Source organism: Ruditapes philippinarum, unplaced genomic scaffold, assembly GCF_026571515.1.
Source record: "Ruditapes philippinarum isolate M1 unplaced genomic scaffold, ASM2657151v2 ctg14_1_1_1_1, whole genome shotgun sequence".
Taxonomy (NCBI): Eukaryota; Metazoa; Mollusca; class Bivalvia; order Venerida; family Veneridae; genus Ruditapes; species Ruditapes philippinarum.
The window spans coordinates 138771-163848 of record NW_026851921.1 but is presented as its reverse complement, the minus strand read 5'-3'; the positions used below and the strand labels follow the sequence as shown (position 1 = coordinate 163848).

At 33.7% G+C, this 25078-nt stretch overlaps 1 protein-coding gene across 1 annotated transcript; it reads left to right on the top strand.

Moving 5' to 3' along the window:
* The first annotated feature begins 78 nt into the window (after positions 1–78).
* On the top strand, positions 79–21153 carry LOC132742702 (protein mono-ADP-ribosyltransferase PARP3-like). The gene is made up of 12 exons (XM_060731171.1): positions 79–253; positions 2084–2266; positions 5879–6004; positions 6785–6964; positions 7615–7747; positions 11075–11295; positions 12043–12108; positions 12871–12963; positions 13789–13887; positions 14631–14808; positions 17489–17632; positions 20972–21153. Exons 2-12 carry the CDS (start codon positions 2084–2086, stop codon positions 21139–21141), a joined length of 1593 nt encoding a protein of 530 aa, XP_060587154.1. The 5' UTR covers positions 79–253; the 3' UTR covers positions 21142–21153.
* Positions 21154–25078: the final 3925 nt, after the last annotated feature.

Genomic DNA, 25078 nt, shown 5'->3' with positions numbered 1-25078 from the left:
AGGAAAACTGACAATCTATTTCTTTTAACGATGGACAAATATATTATTAAATTACGAAATTCTCTTCATGTTTTAAAAAAAATAAATGTGATACGCTTCTTACTATATTCTCATGTTAATTTATACCTTAAAAGAGCCTCAAAAAATCATTGGTTGAAAATGGGCGAGCCCCTACTTGTCAGAGATAGGTAAACAAAATACACCTCCAAGTTGCTGGGTAAGCATTCTGTGCAAAATCGGGATTACTGAAAAGGGTACAATTTTCTAGTGTCTATTCCTTATGTTTTAATATGAAATTGTTACGTGTAGGATGAGACAATTATGCAAATAAGTTGACATGTTATTTAATATAAGTTATTCCCGATATCAAATTAACACATAATTTGAATCGTTCTCGTGTACTGTCGTACCACGGACTGTAATTGGCAAATTATTGTCCGTGGTCGTATTTAGTACAGTCTTAAGCGTTTTTTTAATTTTATTAAATTATACGTATCATGGAAAAGTCTGGAAATGGCATGGATATAAAGTTGTCGGTGCTTTTGAATTGAACTGTTGAATGTTATAAGTCAATAAACAAAGGGGTACAGCTCATTGAATTTCACAAAATATGTGTTTGATGGTAGAAAACATTTATCCTAAGTCAGAAATGAATTCTAAGTGAAAAGTCCATTGCACTATATACTAATATATTGATGGCAGAAAACATTTATCCAAAGTCAGAAATGAATTCTAAGTCCATTCCCATTACACTATTATAAACTAATATATATTAATTAGCGGTAGTAATAGAATGCGAAATGGACTCCATTTCGCGAAATGAACTTTTCGACTACGAAATGGACATTTGTCTCTTTAATTTTGGTTTAAGTGTACTATTTAATATCATTTTTAATAATGAACAAGTGATATATGACATGAAATTACTATTTAAACAATTTTGTTAATATTTTTTTCATTATTTATGCTTTTACATTTGAAAATAATCGTATAATAATGCCACATAGTTCAGTGTTTTATACATGGTCTTTCAAATAGAAAGATTCTGTTTTATATCATATGTTTAACCTGGGACAAAAATATTTTTGTCGTCCCAGAATAAACGTAAGTGAATAGAAAAGATACCCTTTGTGACATGTCAGTTACACCATAATTTGTAAAGCAAAATTTTAATGTCCATTCCGTAAGCGAAAACTTCATTTCGTGGCCGAAAACTCCATTTCGTAGAGGCCAGATTATTTTCAGAAATATGACTATAAAATAGGAAAATAGTAATTTTAATTGGTTCAATCTGTAGTTTTATGTCATATGTTAAACATAAATTAATAAAAATAATATTACTCATCATGGTTAAACAAACAAATGTCCATTTCGTAGGCGGTAAGTTCATTTCGCGAAATGGAGTCCATTTCGCATTCTATTACAACCCATTAATTAGTATATACATGTAGTCACAGATTTATATATAAATCTGATAAATCCGTGATGTGGTGCAATGGGAATGGACTTAGAATTCATTTCTGACTTAGGATTAATGTTTTCTACCATCAAACACATATTTTGTTAACATTCAATGAGCCATACCCCTTTGTCAATAAACAGATTCTGCAATGGCTTTAATTTTGTAAATAGTTAATACATAACAATTAAATGGTCATTTATAGACTTTACTTATTTATTTTACATTCTAGTTATCAGTGCATCATCCCAGTCATTGATTTAGGGAGTACCCATGTAAATGGAGATGCATAAACTAAAGATACTGAATGACATAAAAAAAAAATTTTTTTGAATACACATTTTACATAAATTTTTGTTTAAAAACAAGCAACTATATACCACCTAGATAATTGGTCTCATGTTGATGTCTAATGTACTTATGATTCTAAAAGAAATAACATTGATAAATTTTTATATTTAAAAAAAAACATTATATTTTTAAAGACCAGTTTGTTGGTTAATTATAGATAAACTGTTTATGTTTTTTTTTTGTATTGTGATATCTTCACTTAAAACCCTTAAAGAAACCATTGTCTTATAAACTAGGCAATTTCAAGCTATAAGCAGCAAATTTTTATAACAGATGCCACCAAAAAGGAAAGCCGCTGGTGCAGGAGCCAAGGGAGGTAAGAAGGCTAAGACAGAAGCGCCTGCCACCCCAAAGACGATGAAAGATGCTGCTGCAGCGCTTAAAGCAGAGGATAAAAAGTCAGGAGGAAAAAAATCTCATAAAATTGATTCCTGTTGCACATTAGGCTCAGGAGAGGTTTGTTATGTTTCCTGTTTTAACCCTTATATTTACATTAATACCTTGCTGGTGGCAACTGTATTCATGCATGCCATCAGTCAGGTTTTTTTTTTCCAGGATTTTGGGAACATGACCCATACCCATGGAATTTGGAATTTCAGCAATGTTTTGTTAAAAATTGGGAAAAAATGGATGACTTAAATTTTGCAGTGATTAAATGAATGCAAAAATTCTCTGTCTAGGACTTGGCATCTTCAAACATTTAAGCACCACAACAATGAAAAAGTCCTTATTTTCAAAGATTTTAGAATTGGTTTTTCAATATTTTTATTTGTAACTTTCAATTTGGATTTTTTTCTTAAGAAGAAGTGCAGTGCACAAGAACCGGTACTCTGCATTTCTTATTTTTTGAGTTATTGCCCTTTGTTAATTTTCATACTTTATTTTTGTCCAGGCCATTTCTCCTAAAGTATAAAAGCTATGGTCTTTAAACTTCATAGGATGATAGGTCTCATTAAGAAGAAGTGCAATGTACAAGAACTGGTACTCTGCACTTCTTATTTTTGAGTTATTACCCTTTATTAATTTTCATACTTTGTTTTTGTCCATGCCATTTCTCATTAATTATAAAACCTATGGACTTGAAACTTCATAGGATGAAAATTAGATCTTATTGATAAGAAGTGCAGTGCACAAGAACCGGAACTCTGCACTTTTTATATGCCCGAAAGTATTTCGGGCATATTATGTTATACCCCGTGGCGTCCGTCCGCCTGTCTGTCTATCCGTCCGTCCGTCCTTCCGTTAGCAATTTGGTTTCCGGAGCATAACTTAAGTTCCATTTAGCCCACAACATTCAAACTTCATAGGATGATTGCACATATTGGGTAGAAGACCCCTATTGATTTTGGGGTCACAAGGTCAAAGGTTAAGGTCACTATCACCTTAAAACTGAAAACAGTTTCCGGAGCATAACTTAAGTTTAATTTGGCCCACAACATTCAAACTTCATAGGATGAGTGTCCATATTGGGTAGAAGACCCCTATTGATTTTGGGGTCACAAGGTCAAAGTCACTATCACCTTAAAACTGAAAACAGTTTCCGGAGCATAACTTAAGTTTAATTTGGCCCACAACATTTAAACTTCATAGGATGATTGTCCATATTGGGTAGAAGACCCCTATTGATTTTGGGGTCACAAGGTCAAAGGTCAAGGTCACTATCACCTTAAAACTGAAAACAGTTTCCAGAGCATAACTTAAGTTCCATTTGGCCCACAGTGTTCAAACTTCATAGCACGATTGTCCATAGTGGGTAGAAGACCCCTATTGATTTTGAGGTCACAAGGTCAAAGGTCAAGGTCACTTTTACCTTAAGACTGAAAACAGTTTCCGGAGCATAACTTAAGTTCCATGTGGCCGACAGTGTTCAAACTTCATAGGATGAATGTCCCTATTGGGTAGAATACCCCTATTGATTTTGGGGTCACAAGGTCAAAGGTCAAGGTCACTATTACTTTAAAACTGAAAACAGTTTCCGGAGCATAACTTAATTTCTATTTGGCCCACAATATTCAAACTTTATAGGAGGATTGCTATTGGAAGGAGGTAATACTTTATTTAATTTATGTAATGTCTTACAAATGCTTCATCCTTAATATAAAAAAAACACTTTCGGGCATATAATGCTCCGCCTAGCGGTGCTCTTGTTATTTTTTGAGTTATTGCCCTTTGTTATTTTTCATATTTCATTCTTGTCCTGGCCATTTCTCCTAAACTATATTGTTCACAAGGCAACACATCCGGCTCGCGGAGTTCTAGTTTCAATTGGGAATATGACCAAATATTGGCTATAAAATAAACAAAAAAAAATCCCTGTCATTGCAGATCAAGGTTATCCTTTGCCATCTGGCCATGGACTGCACTGTTCCTTATTCAGTTAGTACATATTTTGTTCCTAAAAATGACCTTTTTCAAATAGGAAGATGGACAAGTCCTGCTAAAAAAATTAGCATGGAAACCACCTTATATCATGCTAAATACAAGTACTTAGATAATAAAATTAAAAAAAGAAAGAAAATTAAGACAGATTAATGGTAAATTCATATCTTGATAGGTTTAAGTGTAAATCCATTATTACTGACCTCTTAATTCAATTCAGTATTTGTCAATTTTCAGACATACATACAATTATATCAGTATGTAGCTTATCGTCAGTCACTAGGTAAGTAAAATATTGTTAAACAATGCAGCATACATTCAGTTTCTACCAATATTGACTGTGTTGTAATCAAAGCTGTAATTAGCAACTTGTGAGATATGCTAGCTAGACTATCCATAACTTACATGTATATAGTCTATAATAAGCAATTGCTAGTTTACTGATTAAACATTTAAAATGCTTTAAAGCTGCATGCCTAAAATATTTTCAAGAAAATCAACCTAGGGAAAAATGTACTAGAATTTTCAGAAAAGAAAAAAATATCCAAAATTCAAAAAATAAATTTACATCTCATATGTAATTAATGACTGATTTTGAAGTTTTTATCACCATATTTCCAGTGCATGCAGAAAAGGCTATTTTTGTATATTCTGATCTAGTTTTGGTAATATTCATAGATTTTAAGTGTTGTTTGCAATGTGTGAATTACTTATTTTGTTCACTTGACAATATTTTACTTTTAAATAAGTGATTTAAAAAGTTTTAGTTTTGATGAAAATAAGCATGACTCTTGAGGCATGCTCCTTTAAAAACAAAATGGTAGTTCTACTCAGGTGCCCGTTTGTGCCTGAAATAATGCACAGAAGGTCACCTGAGGTCTTCCTTCACCAGTTAAGCTGAAACGTCGCCATATGACCTATATAATACTGTGTCGGTGTAACGTAAAACCCAATCAAACAAACAAACAAAACAAAGTGGAGAGAACAAGAAGAAAAAATAGAACTATATAGTTGAGCAGAAAATTGGTCACTCCAGTAATCTTAGGATAGAAAAGCAATAATTTGCACTGAAAAACAATTAAGGGTACTGTGTTATTCAATGAAACTGATAACTGGAAAGGGAGAAGAACAACAGGTCTTCATTTTTCAGTTTCGTGCCAAATGGGAAACCTTGAAAGTACATTGTATATATACATATATACAACTCAGGGTTTTCATGTTGATCTTATTTAGGGAACGTGTACCAATGAAAACAACCGATTTGGCCAAGGGTCAAGGGGGATATTTTAATGTATAGGCTGAAAATACAAATTTCATCAGCATTTCATCTGATGATATAGACCGCCAATCTGTTAGTAACGAAAACCCTGCAACTCCAAGTCAAGTTGCATTGTCCCATCCTTTTTGTACTATTTGATTTACCTTTATATCTTTGAAACCAGTACAGGCATATATTTAAACCTGAAACATAATATTAATGGTCACAATATACTCAGAAGTTTCATAACTCTTCATTGCATTTTTGACAAAATTATGCTATTTTTTTTATTACAAGTCAAAAAAGTATATTGATTGCCACAATACTGTACATGTATAACAATATTTAGTCTGGAAAACATTGGACTGTTATTTTCCTTTAGACTGGTTTGCTTATCTCTGTCTGACTATAAACATTTTGACTGGTTTCAGATTGTGGATGACTATGATTGTATGTTGAACCAGACCAACATTGGACACAACAACAACAAGTTCTATGTGATTCAAGTTATACAAGATGGAGGTTCATATTATACATGGAATAGATGGGGACGAGTGGTGAGTGTCAGAATAGTGTTGTTCTAGTAGTGTCACCTTGGTAACATGCATTAGTACATACATACTGTTACATTGAAACAACATATTGGGAACTGGTTTGATTTTTGTCACAAGTTAGGTTTGATATTACAAGGAAACTATTCAGCTAGCTTAAGAAATGTTAATGGTTCTACTGCAGTGCCAACTGTGCCTGAATATTACAGGGAGAAGCATCTTAGGTTTTCTGTCACCAGTAAAGCTGGAATGTCACCATATGGCCTCTACTGTGATGGTGTTATGACTATAACCCAAACAAAAAAGGTTTAATAGATGTTGAATTCTGATAATTGAAATACCTCCATTTTTAATGAAAATCCAATGTCAGTCCAATGTTGGGTTCGAGTGTGTGTAATGCATTAATATGATGTCATGTTGTTTGTTTGGACATCGTGTTGTAAATTATCACTCTCTCATCAAAAACTACACATTAAAAAACTTTAAGGATATAAGTATAGAAAGTAAGATGTAGTTTTCAGGGCCAAGAGAGGAAGTACATGTACCATATGTTTTGCTTGAATCACTGAATTATAGAATTACCAGGATGGACGTCTCCACTTGAATTTTGCATCATAGCTATTACAATACATGTTTTGCTTTAAAAAAAACTGCCTAAAATCTGCATTTGCTTTTAAACCATGAATATTCACAAAATTCTATGTCAAATGAATTATTAATTTGTACTGTAATTTAGGATTTTTACTCTTTCATATTCACATGATTTTCATAATATTTGTTTTGTAGGGTGAAAAAGGGGCCAATTCATTGACAGGGCCCACAGATTTGGCTTCTGCTGTTAAGGCCTTTGAGAAGAAGTTCAAGGACAAGACAAAGAACAATTGGGCCCAGAGGGGTTCATTTAATCCTGTGGCAGGGAAATACACTCTGATCGAAATGGCAGATGATGATGAAGATGATGCTCCTGTAAGTTAACCCTTACATACCCTGCTGAATTTATGTAATGGACTTCCCCTGCTTTGAATTTGGGATAGTCCATTAGTAAATAAAGGGAGTTCAGTATCATAAATATTAAATTTTAACAGTCAAAGGTATAAAACCTGGTCTTGCTCTGTACATGTCACACAGGTTTAAGCTCAAAATAATTTGACAGACTCATACATTTTTAAATGATTAAAGAAATATTGTTATTTTTAGCAGAAGACATTTTTGTTGCTATTACAAAATCAACATGTCAAAGGTCAAGCATTAGAAATGAAATTGATGCCAGCCCAATTGCTTTGACCTAAAACTACAAAGTAAATGAGGATTGCCAATGGTTAGTGGATGTATTAATTGTTCACCTATTAAATATTTTAAATGGACATGGCCAGCTTGCATTCATGAAACTCTCCATTATTGATTTTGGGGATATCATGAAGAAAATAGCTAATGATAGTCCTCTGACACTAAAGAGCCTGGTTAGACTGCATGGATGTGTATACAGTATAAGTACTTTAACCAGACTGTTGGCAGATTTAGTGTTTACATCATTAGTGGTTTAACAAGACTGTTGACAGTATATAAATGTTTTAACAACACTGATGACACTAAATATGTTTTATTTTACATTGTAGGGACCATCAGTAAGTTTGTCAACAGCAGGAAAAAAAGTTGCAGGCAGTAAACTGGACAAAACCACTCAAGGACTCCTAAAACTGCTCTTTGACAATGACATGTTTAAAGATTGTATGAAGAAATTTGATATAGGTATTGTAAAGCATGGGTACTTTTTCATAGAGTTTATGAAGGGTTTTGGCATTGTCTAAAACCTGTAAATTACATTTGATCATATTAAAACCATTAACTAGATGTGTGTTAGAATATTAGTGAGTAAGTATTGGACAGATATCATATAAACAGTATCTTCGTTGTCTTTTATGTCAGTAGTGCTTGATGATCTTACTGCTATTTTTGTTTAATGGACTTTCCCCTGCTTTGAATTTGGAATTGTCCATTGTAGATAGAAGGGATTTCAGTATTATTGTTGTTGTTTGGAAGTAATGAAGTTAGTTTATAGAAGGTTGATGGTTCTACTGTCGTTACTGCTGACTTATGTAAGAAGTTATTAAATGAAGGTTTGAAAGTTTGGTGTAATGGAGGAGATCATGGGTTCTTCCTTCAGGGGTTATAGCAGGAAAGTTTGAAGTAATGGAGGAGATCATGGGTTCTTCCTTCAGGGGTTATAGCAGGAAAGTTTGAAGTAATGGAGGAGATCATGGGTTCTTCCTTCAGGGGTTATAGCAGGGAAGTTTGAAGTAATGGAGAAGATCATGGTTTCTTCCTTCAGGGGTTATAGCAGGGAAGATTGAAGTAATGGAGGAGATCATGGGTTCTTCCTTCAGGGGTTATAGCAGGGAAGTTTGAAGTAATGGAGGAGATCATGGGTTCTTCCTTCAGGGGTTATAGCAGGGAAGTTTGAAGTAATGGAGGAGATCATGGGTTCTTCCCAGGGGTTATAGCAGGAAAGTTTGAAGTGATCATGGGTTCTTCCTTCAGGGGTTATAGCAGGGAAGTTTGAAGTAATGGAGAAGATCATGGTTTTTCTTCTTCAGGGGTTATAGCAGGGAAGTTTTGAAGTAATGGAGGAGATCATGGGTTCTTCCTTCAGGGGTTATAGCAGGGAAGTTTGAAGTAATGGAGGAGATCATGGGTTCTTCCCCAGGGGTTATAGCAGGGAAGTTTGAAGTAATGGAGGAGATCATGGGTTCTTTCTCCAGGGGTTAAAGCAGGGAAGTTTGAAGTAATGGAGGAGATTATGGGTTCTTCCTTGAGGGTTTATAGCATGGAAGTTTGAAGTAATGGAGGAGATTATGGGTTCTTCCTCGAGGGGTTATAGCAGGGAAGTTTGAAGTAATGGATGAGATCATATGGGTTCTTTCTCGTAATGGAGGAGATCATGGGTTCTTCCCCCAGGGGTTATAGCAGGAAAGTTTGAAGTAAAGGAGGAGATCATGCGTTCTTCCCCAAGGGGTTATAGCATGGTCGTTTGAAGTAATGGAGGAGATTATGGGTTCTTCCTCGAGGGGTTATAGCAGGGAAGTTTGAAGTAATGGAGGAGATCATGGGTTCTGCCCCCAGGGATTATAGCATGGAAGTTTGAAGTAATGGAGGAAATCCTGGGTACTTCCTTCTGGGGTTATAGCAGGGAAGTTTGAAGTAATGGAGGAGATGATCGGTTCTTCCTCCAGGGGTTATAGCAGGAAAGTTTGAAGTAATGGAGGAGATCATGGGTTCTTCCCCCCAGGGGTTATAGCAGAGAAGTTTGAAGTACAGGAGGAGATCATGAGTTCTTCCCCCAGGGGTTATAGCAGGGAAGATTGAAGTAATGGAGGAGATCATGGGTTCTTCCATCAGGGGTTATAGCAGGGAAGTTTGAAGTAATGGAGGAGATCATGGGTTCTTTCTCCAGGGGTTATAACAGGGAAGTTTGGTGTATTGGAGGAGATAATTGGTTCTTCCCCCAGGGGTTATAGCAGGGAAGTTTGAAGTAATGGAGGAGATTATGGGTTCTTCCTCGAGGGGTTATAGCAGGGAAGTTTGAAGTAATGGAGGAGATCATATGGGTTCTTTCTCGTAATGGAGGAGATCATGGAGGGGTTATAGCAGGAAAGTTTGAAGTAAAGGAGGAGATCATGCGTTCTTCCCCAAGGGGTTATAGCATGGTCGTTTGAAAGTAATGGAGGAGATTATGGGTTCTTCCTCGAGGGGTTATAGCAGGGAAGTTTGAAGTAATGGAGGAGATCATGGGTTCTGCCCCCAGGGATTATAGCATGGAAGTTTGAAGTAATGGAGGAAATCCTGGTACTTCCTTCTGGGGTTATAGCAGGGAAGTTTGAAGTAATGGAAGAGATGATCGGTTCTTCCTCCAGGGGTTATAGCAGGAAAGTTTGAAGTAATGGAGGAGATCATGGGTTCTTCCCCCCAGGGGTTATAGCAGGAAAGTTTGAAGTAATGTAGGAGATCATGGGTTCTTCCCCCAGGGGTTATAGCAGGAAAGTTTGAAGTGATGGAGGAGATCATGGGTTCTTCCTTCAGGGGTTATAGCAGGGAAGTTTGAAGTAATGGAGGAGATCATGGTTTCTTCCCCCAGGGGTTATAGCAGGGAAGTTAGAAGTAATGGAGGAGTTCATCGTTTCTTCCCCAGGGGTTATAGCAGGGAAGTTTGAAGTAATGGAGGAGATCATGGTTTCTTCTCCCAGGGATTATAGCAGGGAAGTTTGAAGTAATGGAGAAGATTATGGTTTCTTTCCCCAGGGGTTACGCCTATAGCAGGGAAGTTTGAAGTAATGGAGAAGATCATGGTTTCTTCCCCCAGGAGTTATAGCAGAGAAGTTTGAAGTAATGGAGAATATCATGGTTTCTTCCCCCAGGGGTTATAGCAGGGAAGTTTGAAGTAATGGTGGAGACCATGGTTTCTTCCCCTCTAGGGTTATAGCAGGGAAGATTGAAGTAATGGAGGAGGTCATGGTTTCTTTTCCCAGGGGTTATAGCAGGGAAGTTTGAAGTAATGGAGGAGATTATGGGTTCTTCCTCGAGGGGTTATAGCAGGAAAATTTGAAGTAATGGAGAAGATCATGGTTTCTTCCCCCAGGGGTTAAAGTAGGGAAGTTAGAAGTAATGGAGGAGATTATGGGTTCTTCCTCGAGGGGTTATGGCAGGAAAGTTTGAAGTAATAAAGGAGAAAATGGGTTCTTCCCCCAGGGGTTATAGCAGAGAAGTTTGAAGTAATGGAGGAGTTCATAGGTTTTTCCTCCAGGGATTATAGCAGGAAAGTTTGAAGTTGTGGAGAAGATCATGGTTTTTTCCCCCCAAGAGTTAAAGTAGGGGAGTTAGAAGTAATGGAGGAGATTATGGGTTCTTCCTTGAGGGGTTATAGGAGGGAAGTTTGAAGTAGTGGAGGAGATCAGTGGTTCTTAAATTTTTATATCTGCAAATTATTGAAATTGAATTATATTATGACAAAACTGAGAGGAGGATTGTAAGTGCTTTTTTATAAAATGAGAAAGGCATGTAAAACAATTCCTTTTGATTTAGATGTGAAGAAAATGCCACTTGGAAAATTGAGTAAAGGACAAATTGCAAAAGGTTTTGAAGTTCTTGACGAGATTGAGAAAGTGCTGGACAAGAAAGGGAAGGGAAATATTAATGAACTCTCATCGAAATTCTACACAGTTATTCCCCATGATTTTGGACGTAATGTACCTCCCCCAATAAACACCCTTGAAAAACTTAGACAAAGAATGGATATGCTTCTGGTAAGGATCTTTCTGTTGTTTTATTTAGGGAAAAAGGTTTAGTAATAAAATTACATGTACATGTAGTTGAAATAAATTACCTGAAAAGTAATTCAGATAGTGGTTAAGAAATGTGCAGGTGATTTGCAAGAGAATAAATCTAGAGATATTTAATACTCAATACATTGTCTGGCTCACCTGAGTCATCATATGAGCCATGCCATGACAAAACCAACATAATGGGTTTGCGACCAGCATGGATCCAGACCAGCCTGCCCATCTGCGCAGTCTGATCAGGATCCATACTGTTCGCTTACCAACTCTATTATGTACAGAACAGCATGGATCCTGATCAGACTGCACAGATGCCTATGCTGGTCTGGATCCATGCTGGTCACAAGCCCATTATGTTGGTTTTGTCATGGCGTGGCTCATATGACTCCAGTTTCAAATGTCCTGTTGAAGTTGCACAAATACTGCATAAGAAACTTTAAAGTTTTTCTTCACTTTAGTTGTCATTTAATGTTGTTTTCTTTGAATAAGTTTGAATTTGAGGTGATCATTTCTGGTTAAATCACATGCAATAAAGAATTGTTTTTTTTTTGTTTGTTTTTTCTTCAAGTATTGTGACAGTCATTTTTGCCAACAGCTGCTTCCTTACAAAAACCTTATGAAAACCCTCCATTGGGCTATATGTATAAACTGATATAATAAGGAAGATACATGTACATACATGTTGATAATCACAAATTGTTTTTACAATTTCAGGTACTTGGTGATATTGAGATAGCTCAAAGTATGAAGAAGGAAAAAGACAAGCAGATGGAAGCCGAGGTAAGAATTATCCGTCCGGATTAAAATCTTCATTCTTTATTTTATTTTGCAATATCACAATGTCACCTGGTAGTATGACTGATTAGAATTAGAAATCAAGTGTTTTATTCTAGATTTTCCGAACATGTATGATGAATGATTAATGGTATGTCTTTGGAACATTTTTGTATGTTTGTGGAACATTTTTAGCTTTTTATCCTCTTGGAATTCATTTCAAGGGAACATGTGGTCACCATTTTATTGAATATTTTCTCATATAAAGTTATGTTTTTTTCATTGTTATTACCAGTATGTTATATGCTTTTTTCTCATTATTTAGATGTTCTATACTTTACTCACCATTATTATTATGTTATAATGCTTTTCTCATTGTATTGTGTTATAAGAATTATGCTTCTCTCATTATTATCTTGTATGATTTTCTTATTTTTATTATGTTAATATATGCTTTTCTCATAATTTTTATTTTCTTATATGATTTTCTTATTGTTATTATGTTAATATATGCTTTTCTCATAATTTTTATTTTCTTATATGATTTTCTTATTGTTATTATGTTAATATGTGCTTTTCTCTCATTATTATTATTATGTTATATGCTTTTTCCATTGTTACTATATTATATGCTTTTCTCATTGTTTTTATCTTATATGATTTTCCTATTGTTATAACATTTTAGAATTTTTGCTTTGTTGTTATGATGTTATATAATTTTCAGATTGCTATTAGAATGTTATATTATTTTCCCCTCTAATTTTCTAGAAAGGTGATATGCTTCCTAATCCAATCGATGTAGAATATGGTCTCCTGAACTGTGACCTCGAACTTGTGGACAAAAAATCTGATGAATTTAAGGTAATGCATTATATATGTATATAATATTAAATGAACCAGTATTATAGTGTATTCTTGCATAAAACTCGGCACCCGGTATACATTAACAGAGAGGAAAACATGCAGTAATGGATAAAATTAAGTGAGCACAGGCCATTGTTGCAAATTATTTAATATGCATGACTCAGGGCATCTTTTAAAAACTACAATGATGGCCCTGTTTGTTTCATTATTGAAACATAACTATCAAAAAACATTGCACTAGCACTTGGAAAGTGTGATAGAATAGTTTCTTAATACGAAAGACAGATAACGCAACTCTGAATTACCGAATAAGACATACTTTTATGCAAGAATAACTCAAATAAACCTTTTTTCATGCATGAACATCTGCAGAAGCATGAAAACATGTTTTATGTCTGAGCCCCCAGGGTTAGAGATTTAATATGTGTGAGGGTAACTGCAAATGTTAATGCACAAAAAAGGTGCATTGTCATACATTATCCAAATATGCAGGTTTTTTTTATATATTATATATTTGTTAAAGTCTGTATGAATCTTCTGATTGCTACAATAATTGATCAAATAAGCTTTTGTAATTGAATCATTAAACATGTCATAAAAACAACTAAAATGACTACAATACAGTAAGTGTATTTCTCTTACTAAAAAAAAAGATACTTTACATTATTGTGTATCATGATTGACTTTTGTTGATAGTAAGACATTATTGTTGTCAATGGTAACCTGCCAGGTATATTGAATTTTTGTTTATCATTTAAAAAAATATAAAATAGAAATATGTTTTATTCTTTTCATTTTTAACAAGAATTGATTTTCTTACAGAAAATACAGACATATACTAGTAACACTAGTGGATCAGGTTATTTCTACCGTGGTAATGCTAAAATAAAAGATGTTTGGAAAGTGGGCAGAATAGGGGAGGTAATTATGTTTGAAAATATTATTTTGGAAGGTCAGAAGTTGTTGTTCTCTCTTGTATGTAGTCCATGACAACAATTACAATTCATGTGTCAAAATAAGAAATTTTTCAAAAATATATACAAAATAAGCATTTTTTTTAAAAAAGAAAAGCATTATTTCTGGCTTTTCATAAAAAATTCTAAAAACATCATTTTTCAAGTTTTCGTCAAATTTTTTTAAAATATCATTTTTTGCCTTTCTTAACTTTTTTTGAAAAAAAAAAACCTATCAGATTTAGTATTTTCATAAAAAAAATTATTAGAGAAAGATTATCATGGACAGTGGATACTGCATGAATTGTAGTAAAGAGCAGAAGAAATAAAGGATATTGAATAAGTTTAATGCTGAATTTATTGAACGAGTTGAATAAAATTATATTATTTGCGCCTGTGGCAAGCATTATATTATTTCATTCAATGAGAATTTAGTAATGAACTTACAAGAATTTAATATTCTATTTATCACATACCAAATATAAAGACCGTTTGAAGTGAAAAAGGACCATTTTTTATTGAAACATGTATAGAATAATGCTAACATTTAGTGTGTCTTAACGCCATGTTTATATAACTGAGCATTATATAACTCAAATGACGTCACATCAAAATATATGCACTGCTGTGCAATACCATATTTATGGAGTGGCAAAATCGGCACAGTATGTGATAAAGCAAAATATCAATTACACTTTCTGAAAATTGCAGGATAAAAGATTTAAGGAGCATGATAAGATAACTAATCGTAAACTGTTATGGCACGGTACTAATGTCGCAGTTGTTGCAGCCATTTTGAAGAGTGGTCTCAGAATTATGCCTCACAGTGGTGGTCGAGTCGGAGCCGGAATCTACTTTGCGTCAGAAAACTCGAAATCTGCTGGATATGGTATTGTATTTTTCTCATCTCATCACCTTAGTGCAATAACAAACAAACTACTATTAATTATATAAGGAGTTAACTCATTACTGCACTACTGTCTTAAAAAAAATTTCTTTTGAATTTTTCATTGTTTTATGTTAAATGATCTTGTAGACATGGAGGGGAATGTAATATAATGATTAAGGTTAAGCAAATCACATAATGATTATCATATTTTTTGTTGTTGACATCTGGTATGATAAATATAACTTTATACCCCCAAAAACGAAGTTTGGGGGGGGGGGGTATATAGGAGTCACACGGTGGTTGGTTGGTCGGTCGGTCCAGCGGTTTGTTGCATTTTCCTCAAGCATAACTTGAAGACTAATGGTTGGAATTCAATATAACTTCATACAATGGTCAAGCACATTGAGAGGAAGTGCAGTGCACAAGAACCATAACTCCATCTTGACTAATTACAGAGTTATTGTCCTTTGTTACTTTTCCTTGTCCGGAGCATAACTTAACACATACTGGTTGGAATTTAAAACAACTTCATACAATGGTCAAGCACAATAAGAGGAAGTGCAGTGCACAAGAACCATTACTCCGTTATGACTATTACAGAGTTAGTACCTTTTGTTACTTTTCCTTGTCCGGAGCATAACTTGAAAACTACTGGTTGGAATTCAAAACAACTTCATACTATGGTCAAGCACAAGAACTATAACTCTGTCCAGAGTAATTATAGAGTTATTGCCCTTTGTTTTTTTTTCCATTGCTTTTTTCTTGCCCATAGCATAACTTTAAAACTACTCGTTGGAATTCAAAACTATTTCATACAATGGTCAAGTATATTGAGAGGAAGTGCCGTGCACAGAAACCATAACTATTTTTTGACTAATTTAAAAGTTTTTGCCCTTTGTTACTTTTTATTGTCCAGTGCATAACTTGAATATCAATGGTTGGAATTCAATGAAACTTTATACAATGGTCAAGGGCAGTGAGATGAAGTGCAGTGCACAAGAACAATAACTCTATTTGGACTTATTACAGTTATTGCCTTTGTTACTTTTTTGTCCAGTGCATAACTTAAAACTAGTAGTTGGAATTCAATACAACTTCATACAATGGTCAAGGGCAAGGAGAGGAAGTGCAGTGTACAATAACCATAACTCTATCTTCAGTATTTATAGAGTTATTGCCCTTTGTTCCTTTTCCTTGTCTTTCTGGACTTATTACAGAGTAATCCAATAAAACTTCATCAATGGCCAACCACATTGAAAGGAAATGCAACATACAAGAACCACAACTATCTTTAATTGCCCACAACCATAACTCTATATTTCAATTCTTTTACAAGGTATTCTGTTACTAGTAACATCCTCATTTCCGAAGCAGTCTTGTGGGGGTATTAATCACATTTAGTGCTAGTTCTAGTTTAATATACTTATAATCATTATTTACTTTTATCCAGTAACCTGTTTAAAGCCAGGCCCTATACTGTTAAATTAAAATATTTATCTTGACTTCGCCAAAGTTGATAATGCACAGTTCCAAGAAAGGACAAGTCCATTTGGAAAAAAACCCAGTAAGTTAAAGGTTAAAGGGTGTAAAGCTACTATATATGGCTAAAATATTTATTTGAATCTTGATAAAAAATTATATCAAAGTACCTTAATTGTTAGAATGGTGTTTGTAAATATTGGATGAAGGTGAATGTGTGTGCACATAATTCTTACCAGGTATGACCATAAGAATATGAACACAAGGTTATCATACCAATTTTTTCAGAATCTAAGTAAATTCTAAGTTATTTCTAAGTGAAGTTTCACCTTACACCCTTTTAGGGCTGGGGCGATTATCCGAGTACTCGGATAATCATGAATCAAAATGAAAAATCTAGTACGAATATTCGTCAGTCCAGAGATTGTGTATCGCGATCTTATTTGTTTATTACACATTTGCTGTTTCTCACACTTTAAAAGTAAAAAAAAATGAGTATGAATTATGTGAAGTTTACTTAAATACAAATCACCAATTAAAGACAAGAAGTAAACAAACATACACAATGAGCCTAGGAAGTCATTAGTTTCAGAAAAGGAATCATTTTATCTCTATTGAACACTATTTTTACATGAAAATTAATAAATATTTTTAGTTGCTATGTATAGATTTATAAGAACGGGACATGTATCGAAGACGGTTTTATTTAAAACATGAGTGCCACGTCACACATCCTGTCTGCAACAATGGCTGAAAAGGAGTTGCACAAATATAGAATCCCACCACCAATGTTTGGAAATGTGATAAGACTAGTTTGTTGTACCATTGGTATAAGTCATTTTGCCGTGGCATGTTTTACCAACTGCTTTTTCCTCATTTTCATTTGAATTCCAAACACTGGAAGTAAATTTTGCTTGTGGGATTTTATATTGGCGCGATTTGTTTTCAACCTTTAAACCTTCTTTTTATTTGCATGTATATTTTATGAAATTAATGTTAGTTTTGTTTAAAGACAAATAAACATGTTTTCAGAACTAATGTTCATGTTTTTATGACTGTCTTGATAACAAAAGATTCATGGTTCGATTTGTGAATCACAAGTGCTGAATCGTGGATTGGATTAAATTGGATTGTCACTTGTCTGACTATCCACACCTCAACACCCTTTAGGAGTAGATTTTATTATTTGCTTATATTACAGTTGGAACAGTGGGAAAGACTGGTATAATGTTCCTAAATGAAGTGGCACTGGGAAAAGAGAAACATGTTGCCACCAACCAGAGTCATCTGAAAGCGGCCCCAGCTGGATATGATTGTGTAATAGCACAGGGAAACAATGAACCAGGTAAACTACTTATATTGTGTAATAGCACAGGGAAACAATGAACCAGGTAAACTACTTATATTGTGTAATAGCACAGGGAAACACTGAACCAGGTAAACTACTTATATGGTGTAATAGCACAGGGAAACACTGAACCAGGTAAACTACTTATATTGTGTAATAGCACAGGGAAACACTGAACCAGGTAAATTACTTATATTGTGTAATAGCACAGGGAAACACTAAACCAGGTAAACCCCTTATATTGTGTAATAGCACAGGGCAACACTGAACCAGGTAAACTACTCATATTGTGTAATAACACAGGGAAACACTGAACCAGGTAAACTACTTACATTGGGTAATAACACAGGGAAACACTTAACCAGGTAAACTACTTATATTGTGTAATAGCACAGGGAAACAGTGAACCAGGTAAACTACTTACATTGTGTAATAGCACAGGGAAACACCGAACCAGGTGAAGTACTTATATTGTGTAATAGCACAGGGAAACACTGAACCAGGTAAACTACTTATATTGTGTTATAGCACAGGGAAACACTGAACGAGTTAAACCCCTTATATTTTGTAATAGCACAGGGAAACACTGAACTAGGTAAACTATTTACATTGTGTAATAGCTCAGGGAAACACTGAATCAGGTAAACTACTTATATTGTGTAATAGCTCAGGGGAACACTGAAACAGGTAAACTACTTATATTGTGTAATAGCTCAGGGAAACACAGAACCAGGTAAAGTAATAATATTTTGTAATATCACAGGGAAACACTGAACAAGTTAAACCCCTAATTTTGTGTAATAGCACAGGGAAACACTGAACCAGGTAAACTATTTACATTGTGTAATAGCTCAGGGAAACACTGAACCAGGTAAACTACTTATATTGTGTAATAGCACAAGGAAACACTGAACCAGGTAAACTACTTATATTGTGTAATAGCACAGGGAAACACTGAACCAGGTAAACTACTTATATTGTGTAATAGCACAGGGAAACACTGAACCAGGTAAACTACTTATATTGTGTAATAGCACAGGGAAACACTGAACCAGGTAAACTACTTATATTGTGTAATAGCACAGGGAAACACTGAACCAGGTAAACTACTTACATTGTGTAATAGCACAGGGAAACACTGAACCAGGTAAACTACTTATATTGTGTAATAGCACAGGGAAACACTGAACCAGGTAAACTACTTACATTGTGTAATAGCACAGGGAAACACTGAACCTGGTAAACTACTTATTTTGTGTAATAGCACAGGGAAACACTGAACCAGTTAACTACTTATATTGTGTATAGCACAGGGAAACACTGAACCAGGTAAACAACTCACATTGTGTAATAGCACAGGGAAACACTGAACCAGGTAAACTACTTACATTTTGTAATAGCATAGGGAAACACTAAACCAGTTAAACCCCTTTATTGTGTAATAGCACAGGGAAACACTGAACCAGGTAAACTACTTACATTGTGTTATAGCACAGGGAAACACTGAACCAGGTAAACTACTTATTTTGTGTAATAGCACAGGGAAACACTGAACCAGGTAAACTACTTATATTGTGTAATAGCACAGGGAAACACTGAACCAGGTAAACTACTTACATTGTGTAATAGCACAGGGAAACACCGAACCAGGTAAAGTACTAATATTTTGTAAAAGCACAGGGAAACACTGAACGAGTTAAACCCCTTATATTGTGTAATAGCGCAGGGAAACACTAAACCAGGTAAACCCCTTATATTGTGTAATAGCACAGGGCAACACTGAACCAGGTAAACTACTTATATTGTGTAATAGCACAGGGAAACACTGAACCAGGTAAACTACTTATATTGGGTAATAGCACAGGGAAACACTTAACCAGGTAAACTACTTATATTGTGTAATAGCACAGGGAAACACTAAACCAGGTAAACCCCTTATATTGTGTAATAGCACAGGGAAACACTGAACCAGGTAAACTACTTATATTGTGTAATAGCACAGGGAAACACTGAACCAGGTAAACTACTTATATTGTGTAATAGCACAGGGAAACACTGAACCAGGTAAACTACTTATATTGTGTAATAGCACAGGGAAACACTGAACCAGTTAAACCCCTTATATTGTGTAATAGCACAGGGAAACACTGAACCAGGTAAACTACTTATATTGTGTAATAGCACAGGGAAACACTGAACCAGGAAAACTACCTATATTGTGTAATAGCACAGGGAAACACTGAACCAGGTAAACTATTTATATTGTGTAATAGCACAGTGTAGTCCCTATAATAAAAAAGTGCTTGAAAATGAAAAAAAACTCCTCAAAAGTCTTTGAACTTGGTATTTTTCTTAAAAAGCATGGACAGTGCATGGTAAAACGTTTTTAAAAAAGATCAGTCACAATGATTCAATATTTCATTATGATGACTGACATACTTTATCATTGGTAACAACTTACAAGTGAAGTATGTCAAATAAAAAGTGCTTTAAAATTTGGAAAATGAACATTAGCACAGTTATATAGATTCTGTGTATATAAATGTGAGTGTGCAAATTGACCTTTTGGTCTAAAGGTGCTGTACATTAAATTTGTGCCGTTTGACCAATATCTGTACTGACCTCTATCCAGTCAGTAGATATTTTGAAATTTTCCCTAAAAATGATGAATGGTTTCGTCTAGATTGAAAGATGGACAAGTCCATGTTAGATATTTGGTGTGGTGAGGGTTAAATATACGCTCAGAATGTGCTGTGCAATAAATATGTGCTGGGAAGGTGTGTTTTAAATAGAGGATATTCAAGTCTTTCTATAAATACATGATTTATTTTCATCAAGTGGTATGAAAATTAATATTTTGTGAGTGGCGGTAGCCACGAGTGAAATATGATAGTTTTCTCACCATCATATATTTATAGAAAATCTTTAAAATTTGAAAGACTTTCCCTTAAATTTTGTGTACTGGCAGAATTTAAAAGAAAATAATCTGGCAAAACACCGGTGAAAATACAGAAAATGTGTTTCACTGCAGTGAAAAATAAATTTTTACAGGGAAAATACGGAAAATGAAAAAACGCATTTCATTTATCAATATTTAATTTATAAGTATATAATAAACATACTGTATATACATTATATACAGTTCTGAAGACTCTGTATACAGTATGTTTGCCTATATATTGCCGAATAAAAACAGTACAGTTGGTTAACTTAATGTTACATTGCCAATACATGTAATTTGACTTTTTTATTGATGTTGGGAAGTCATTTTAATTTGAAATTTTAGGTACTTACTATGATAAAAGTTTCTATTCTTATTTTGTCTTTTTTTTTCAGATCCGAAACAGCATACAACTTTGACTCTTGATGGTAAGAAAGTAGTGGTACCACAGGGGAAACCCATTCCCAATCCAGGCTGGAGTCACAGTCATTTTGATCAGAGTGAATACCTTATTTACAAGGAAAGTCAAAACCGCATACGTTACCTGCTACTCTGTGAATTCTAATCAAAATTATGCTGATTATTTTCATGTGTATAACTGGAGTTCGAACATTCTATGCTATACTTCATCCTATTTAAGAAATTAATAATACAAACTTATATTTTATCAAATATTAAAATACGGGCAGACCTCTGATGAGAAAATATAAATTCTTAATTAATGAGCAAAATTTACTAAATTTTCCCTATTCAAATAATTAATTAATTGAATAGCTCATATTTTAAACAACAGTAAGAAGATAGGTTCATATTTATTATTTCCATTGTAAACTTAACATATAATCATAAATTTTCTGATTTTCTGATTTTCTAATCCTATTTTAAAAACGTAGGAGTAATATGTATCGCATTTCTGATTTAATCATACTAGCTACAAATTTGAGTCACTGCTTATGACTTGGCTGATCTCACATTCAAAAATCAGTGTGTGCATAAACTTTGAAGTACATTATACCAGCTTTGTAATAATAATTATAGTATAGGTTAGTTTAACTACTACATGTTTATAAGAATAATACTCAGCGTTGTAGATTTTCTTGCTCTTGTATTAATTATTTTCAAAAGGACATCATGAAGCTTCATACTTCTTACTTCATACATGTATTTCTGTTACTTTAGTCTTTATTTGTTAAGTTTCTTTCAGTTTTATTAACAAACTGTTAGTTGATAACTTTTTTTGGAGATATTTTATTTATTGTTGTTTTTACTTTTTGATGACAATTTTTAGCTCGACTTTTCTATGAAAAGGGGAGCTATCCTACTCGCCCCGGCGTCGGCGTCGGCGTTGGCGTTGGCGTCACACCTTGGTTAAGTTTTTCGTACCACCCCACTTTATTTCAGAAGTATTACAAGTATGGCTTTGAAACTTACCATACTTGTTCACCATCATAACCTCCATCTACAGACAAGAGTACATAACTCTGTCAAGGTTTTTGACAGAATTATGGCCCTTTTTTGACTTAGAAAGTGTATTGAGCTTGGTTAAGTTTTTTGTACCACCTCACTTTATTTCAAAACCATTGGAGGTATTGCTTTGAAACTGACCATACTTGTTTACCATCACGACCTTCATTAACAGACAAGAGGACATAACTCTGTCAAGGTTTTTGACAGAATTATGCCCCTTTTTGACTTAGAAAATACATTGAATATGGGTAAAATCCACTTATTGCCTTAACCCTTTGAGATATTGCTTTGAAACTTTTAATGCTATTTCACATCACACAATTCAGTAAAATAATTCTTCACTAAATATCTTAATGCTCATGGCCATTGTTCACTTTAAAAATACAGAGATTCTTGTATTGCCTTTTACTGCAAAAACTTTTTTTATTGGCAAGCAATAAAAAAGTCGAGCGCGCTGTCTTACGGACAGCTCTTGTTAAACTGGTTGTAAAGGAATCAATCATATTTGTTTTTTAATCTTAACTATTGAAAATTTTATTTTAGTTATTTTTATTGTGAAAATTATTTACCTTAATTAAATATTGCTTTTGTTTACTTATTTTAGATAACATTATTTTATTTGTTAGACACTTACGTTTTACTCATGTACTTTTTATATTGATTTTATGTGACTTACATGTACATATTTTCTACATGCTTACTGACAATGAAGTTGTATTGCTAACAACACACTAACCGGTATATAAAGTAAAGGTGTTCCGATATTGGTTGTTAAGAAGTTCATTTTATTTTCAGAACTATATTTTTGTGAAGCTATCAAATAATATGGAAAAAAAAAGATTTTATTTTTCATTTCATACATGATTCATTAGCTTTTTAAATTTTCAAACATGTGAAATTATTGAAAAATGGCCATCAGTTGGGCGTAAGACATGTTGTATCAGAACTTGCATTGTATTTAATTACATTATCAATTTCATCATTTGTAAATACAAGAATCCACCATTAATGACCAATATCCACCATGTATGACCAAAATCCATCTTATATGACCTGCAACCACTATAAGTGATATATTCAATCATTTTATAAAGGTGTAAACAATCCATGACATTGATGTAGCATTTATTTATTATTTATTTCATTATATACAATATGATCATAACTAAATATAATTCTACATATAATCTCTAAACATTATTTATAATTCTGCATATTACTCACTGAAGAGTTAATAGAGATGCCCCACTATTTGTAGAAATTTCTTGAGATTAGTTCTTTGTACAAGGTACATGTATATACTGCAAAATCATTTTTATTCAAATGGGCACAAATTTACTTGAATTCATGGATAGTTTGATCCAACATAGTATTATTTCGTCTGCTGTAAAATTATTTTAAATAAAGCATTTTCATTTTAATTATTTTTGCAAAAACAGACATTCCACATACTTAAAAACCCTAAAATTGTGTCCATTTAGACAAAACCATGAAATTTCATGCCCACAATATTTAGAGAATACACAGCATTTGCCATTGGTTTCTATTTTTAGCCCTTACACTACTGATATTGTGTAATGGACAGTATTTGCCACATTAAGGTTGCTATTTTTAGATCTTATGTAATAGACATGACTGAATTCGAAACTCTCAATTAAGAATTTTTTTTATCAAAATACTTAATTAACAGTATTGAACCTGGTAAGGTTATATGCAAGCTGCAGACCTAGGCAAGCAAGCTGAACTGGCTCAATATGGTGGCAAAGGCTGTTCACTTAAGGTTCCAGCAGTTTTAAGGGTTTAAGAAAGAAAATTAGAATAAGGTCAAAAGGCTTGATAACTTATTGATTTTTTTACAAATAAATCTTTTGTCCAATGATAGTTTTAGTTATAGATATGTTTAGAGTAAGCTTTGTAACTCAGTTATTTTACTCTTTGAAAAAACCATCATGACAGACTGACAATACAGCTTGCTGAAAATTGTTCTGTGTACATGTTGTTAGTTTTATTTAATTTTTTATGTTAGTTCAAGAATTTGAGATATGCGTTGTTAATTTTGTCATTTAGAATGTGCTAATTATTTTACCATTTAGTTAAATTAAAATCAGATATATGCAAGTACCAATATTGGTATACATGCAACCTTTACTTTTCTCTTGTTTTCTTCTATCATTTAGATTATTTATGCACTAAGCAATTAGTCACACAAAAGAATTGTTACTAATATGAGTTATGATAACAATTTTATTAGGTTATTTGATAGTATTTAGATGGTTTTAGAACCAAGAAATTTGTTCTGAAAGTTTGTTTTTTTTTTAACAAAATAAAGAACACTTTCTTGAACAGTGCATTGTTTGTTTTTTTATTATTTTCCCTGTATAATATTAAATTGGTCCACTTTATCATTCTGTTTTACCTAGCAAGGAAACCGTTTTAAAATTCAACAATTCATGTTTCATATATAACTTGCTCTTAAGGCTTGCCCATGTATTGTTAACATTCTGTTATGTTTCCCTTAGAAATATGAATGAGCATGTTGTTGCTCCAGGACAGTTACCTTTTTTCTGGGACTTTATGGCATGCATAGTTTTGTACAGGTTTGTAACTTTGTTTTTCTGCTGGTAGAAAACAGTGTTAAGGCTCAAATATGAAAAAGTTGTTTTGACAGATATTTTGTCAACTTAATTCACTTAAAAATTGAAATGTATTCAAGACTACCTAATCCGTCTGGGGTTCAATAGGTCCATGAAAATGTGGAATTACAAGTGAAAATGGATTTCTACTTATTATCTTGAGATAACCTTGGTTTATAATCAGTGGTAAGGGGTCACCGAGTTGCTGAATGCTTACTGGTATATGTCACAAAATTTTAATCACTTGCATTGGCCTGGATTCCCCTATAATGTAAGGAGTCTTTCAATTGTTAGGATCCTATTGTAATAGCTTTCAGAACTTTTGTGACTCTACTCAAATGCTCACTAATGCCTTAAATATTTCACAGGTAGGATTGGGTGTTAGCTTCAATTTTCCTAGGA

Excerpts from the sequence above, each read along its gene's own strand:
- LOC132742702 (XM_060731171.1), top strand. The coding sequence starts at position 2,084 with ATGCCACCAAAAAGGAAAGCCGCTGGTGCAGGAGCCAAGGGAGGTAAG. Across the intron at positions 13,888-14,630 it reads AAGTGGGCAGAATAGGGGAG|GATAAAAGATTTAAGGAGCA; the intron begins GTAATTATGTTT and ends TGAAAATTGCAG. Across the intron at positions 17,633-20,971 it reads ACAGGGAAACAATGAACCAG|ATCCGAAACAGCATACAACT; the intron begins GTAAACTACTTA and ends TTTTTTTTTCAG.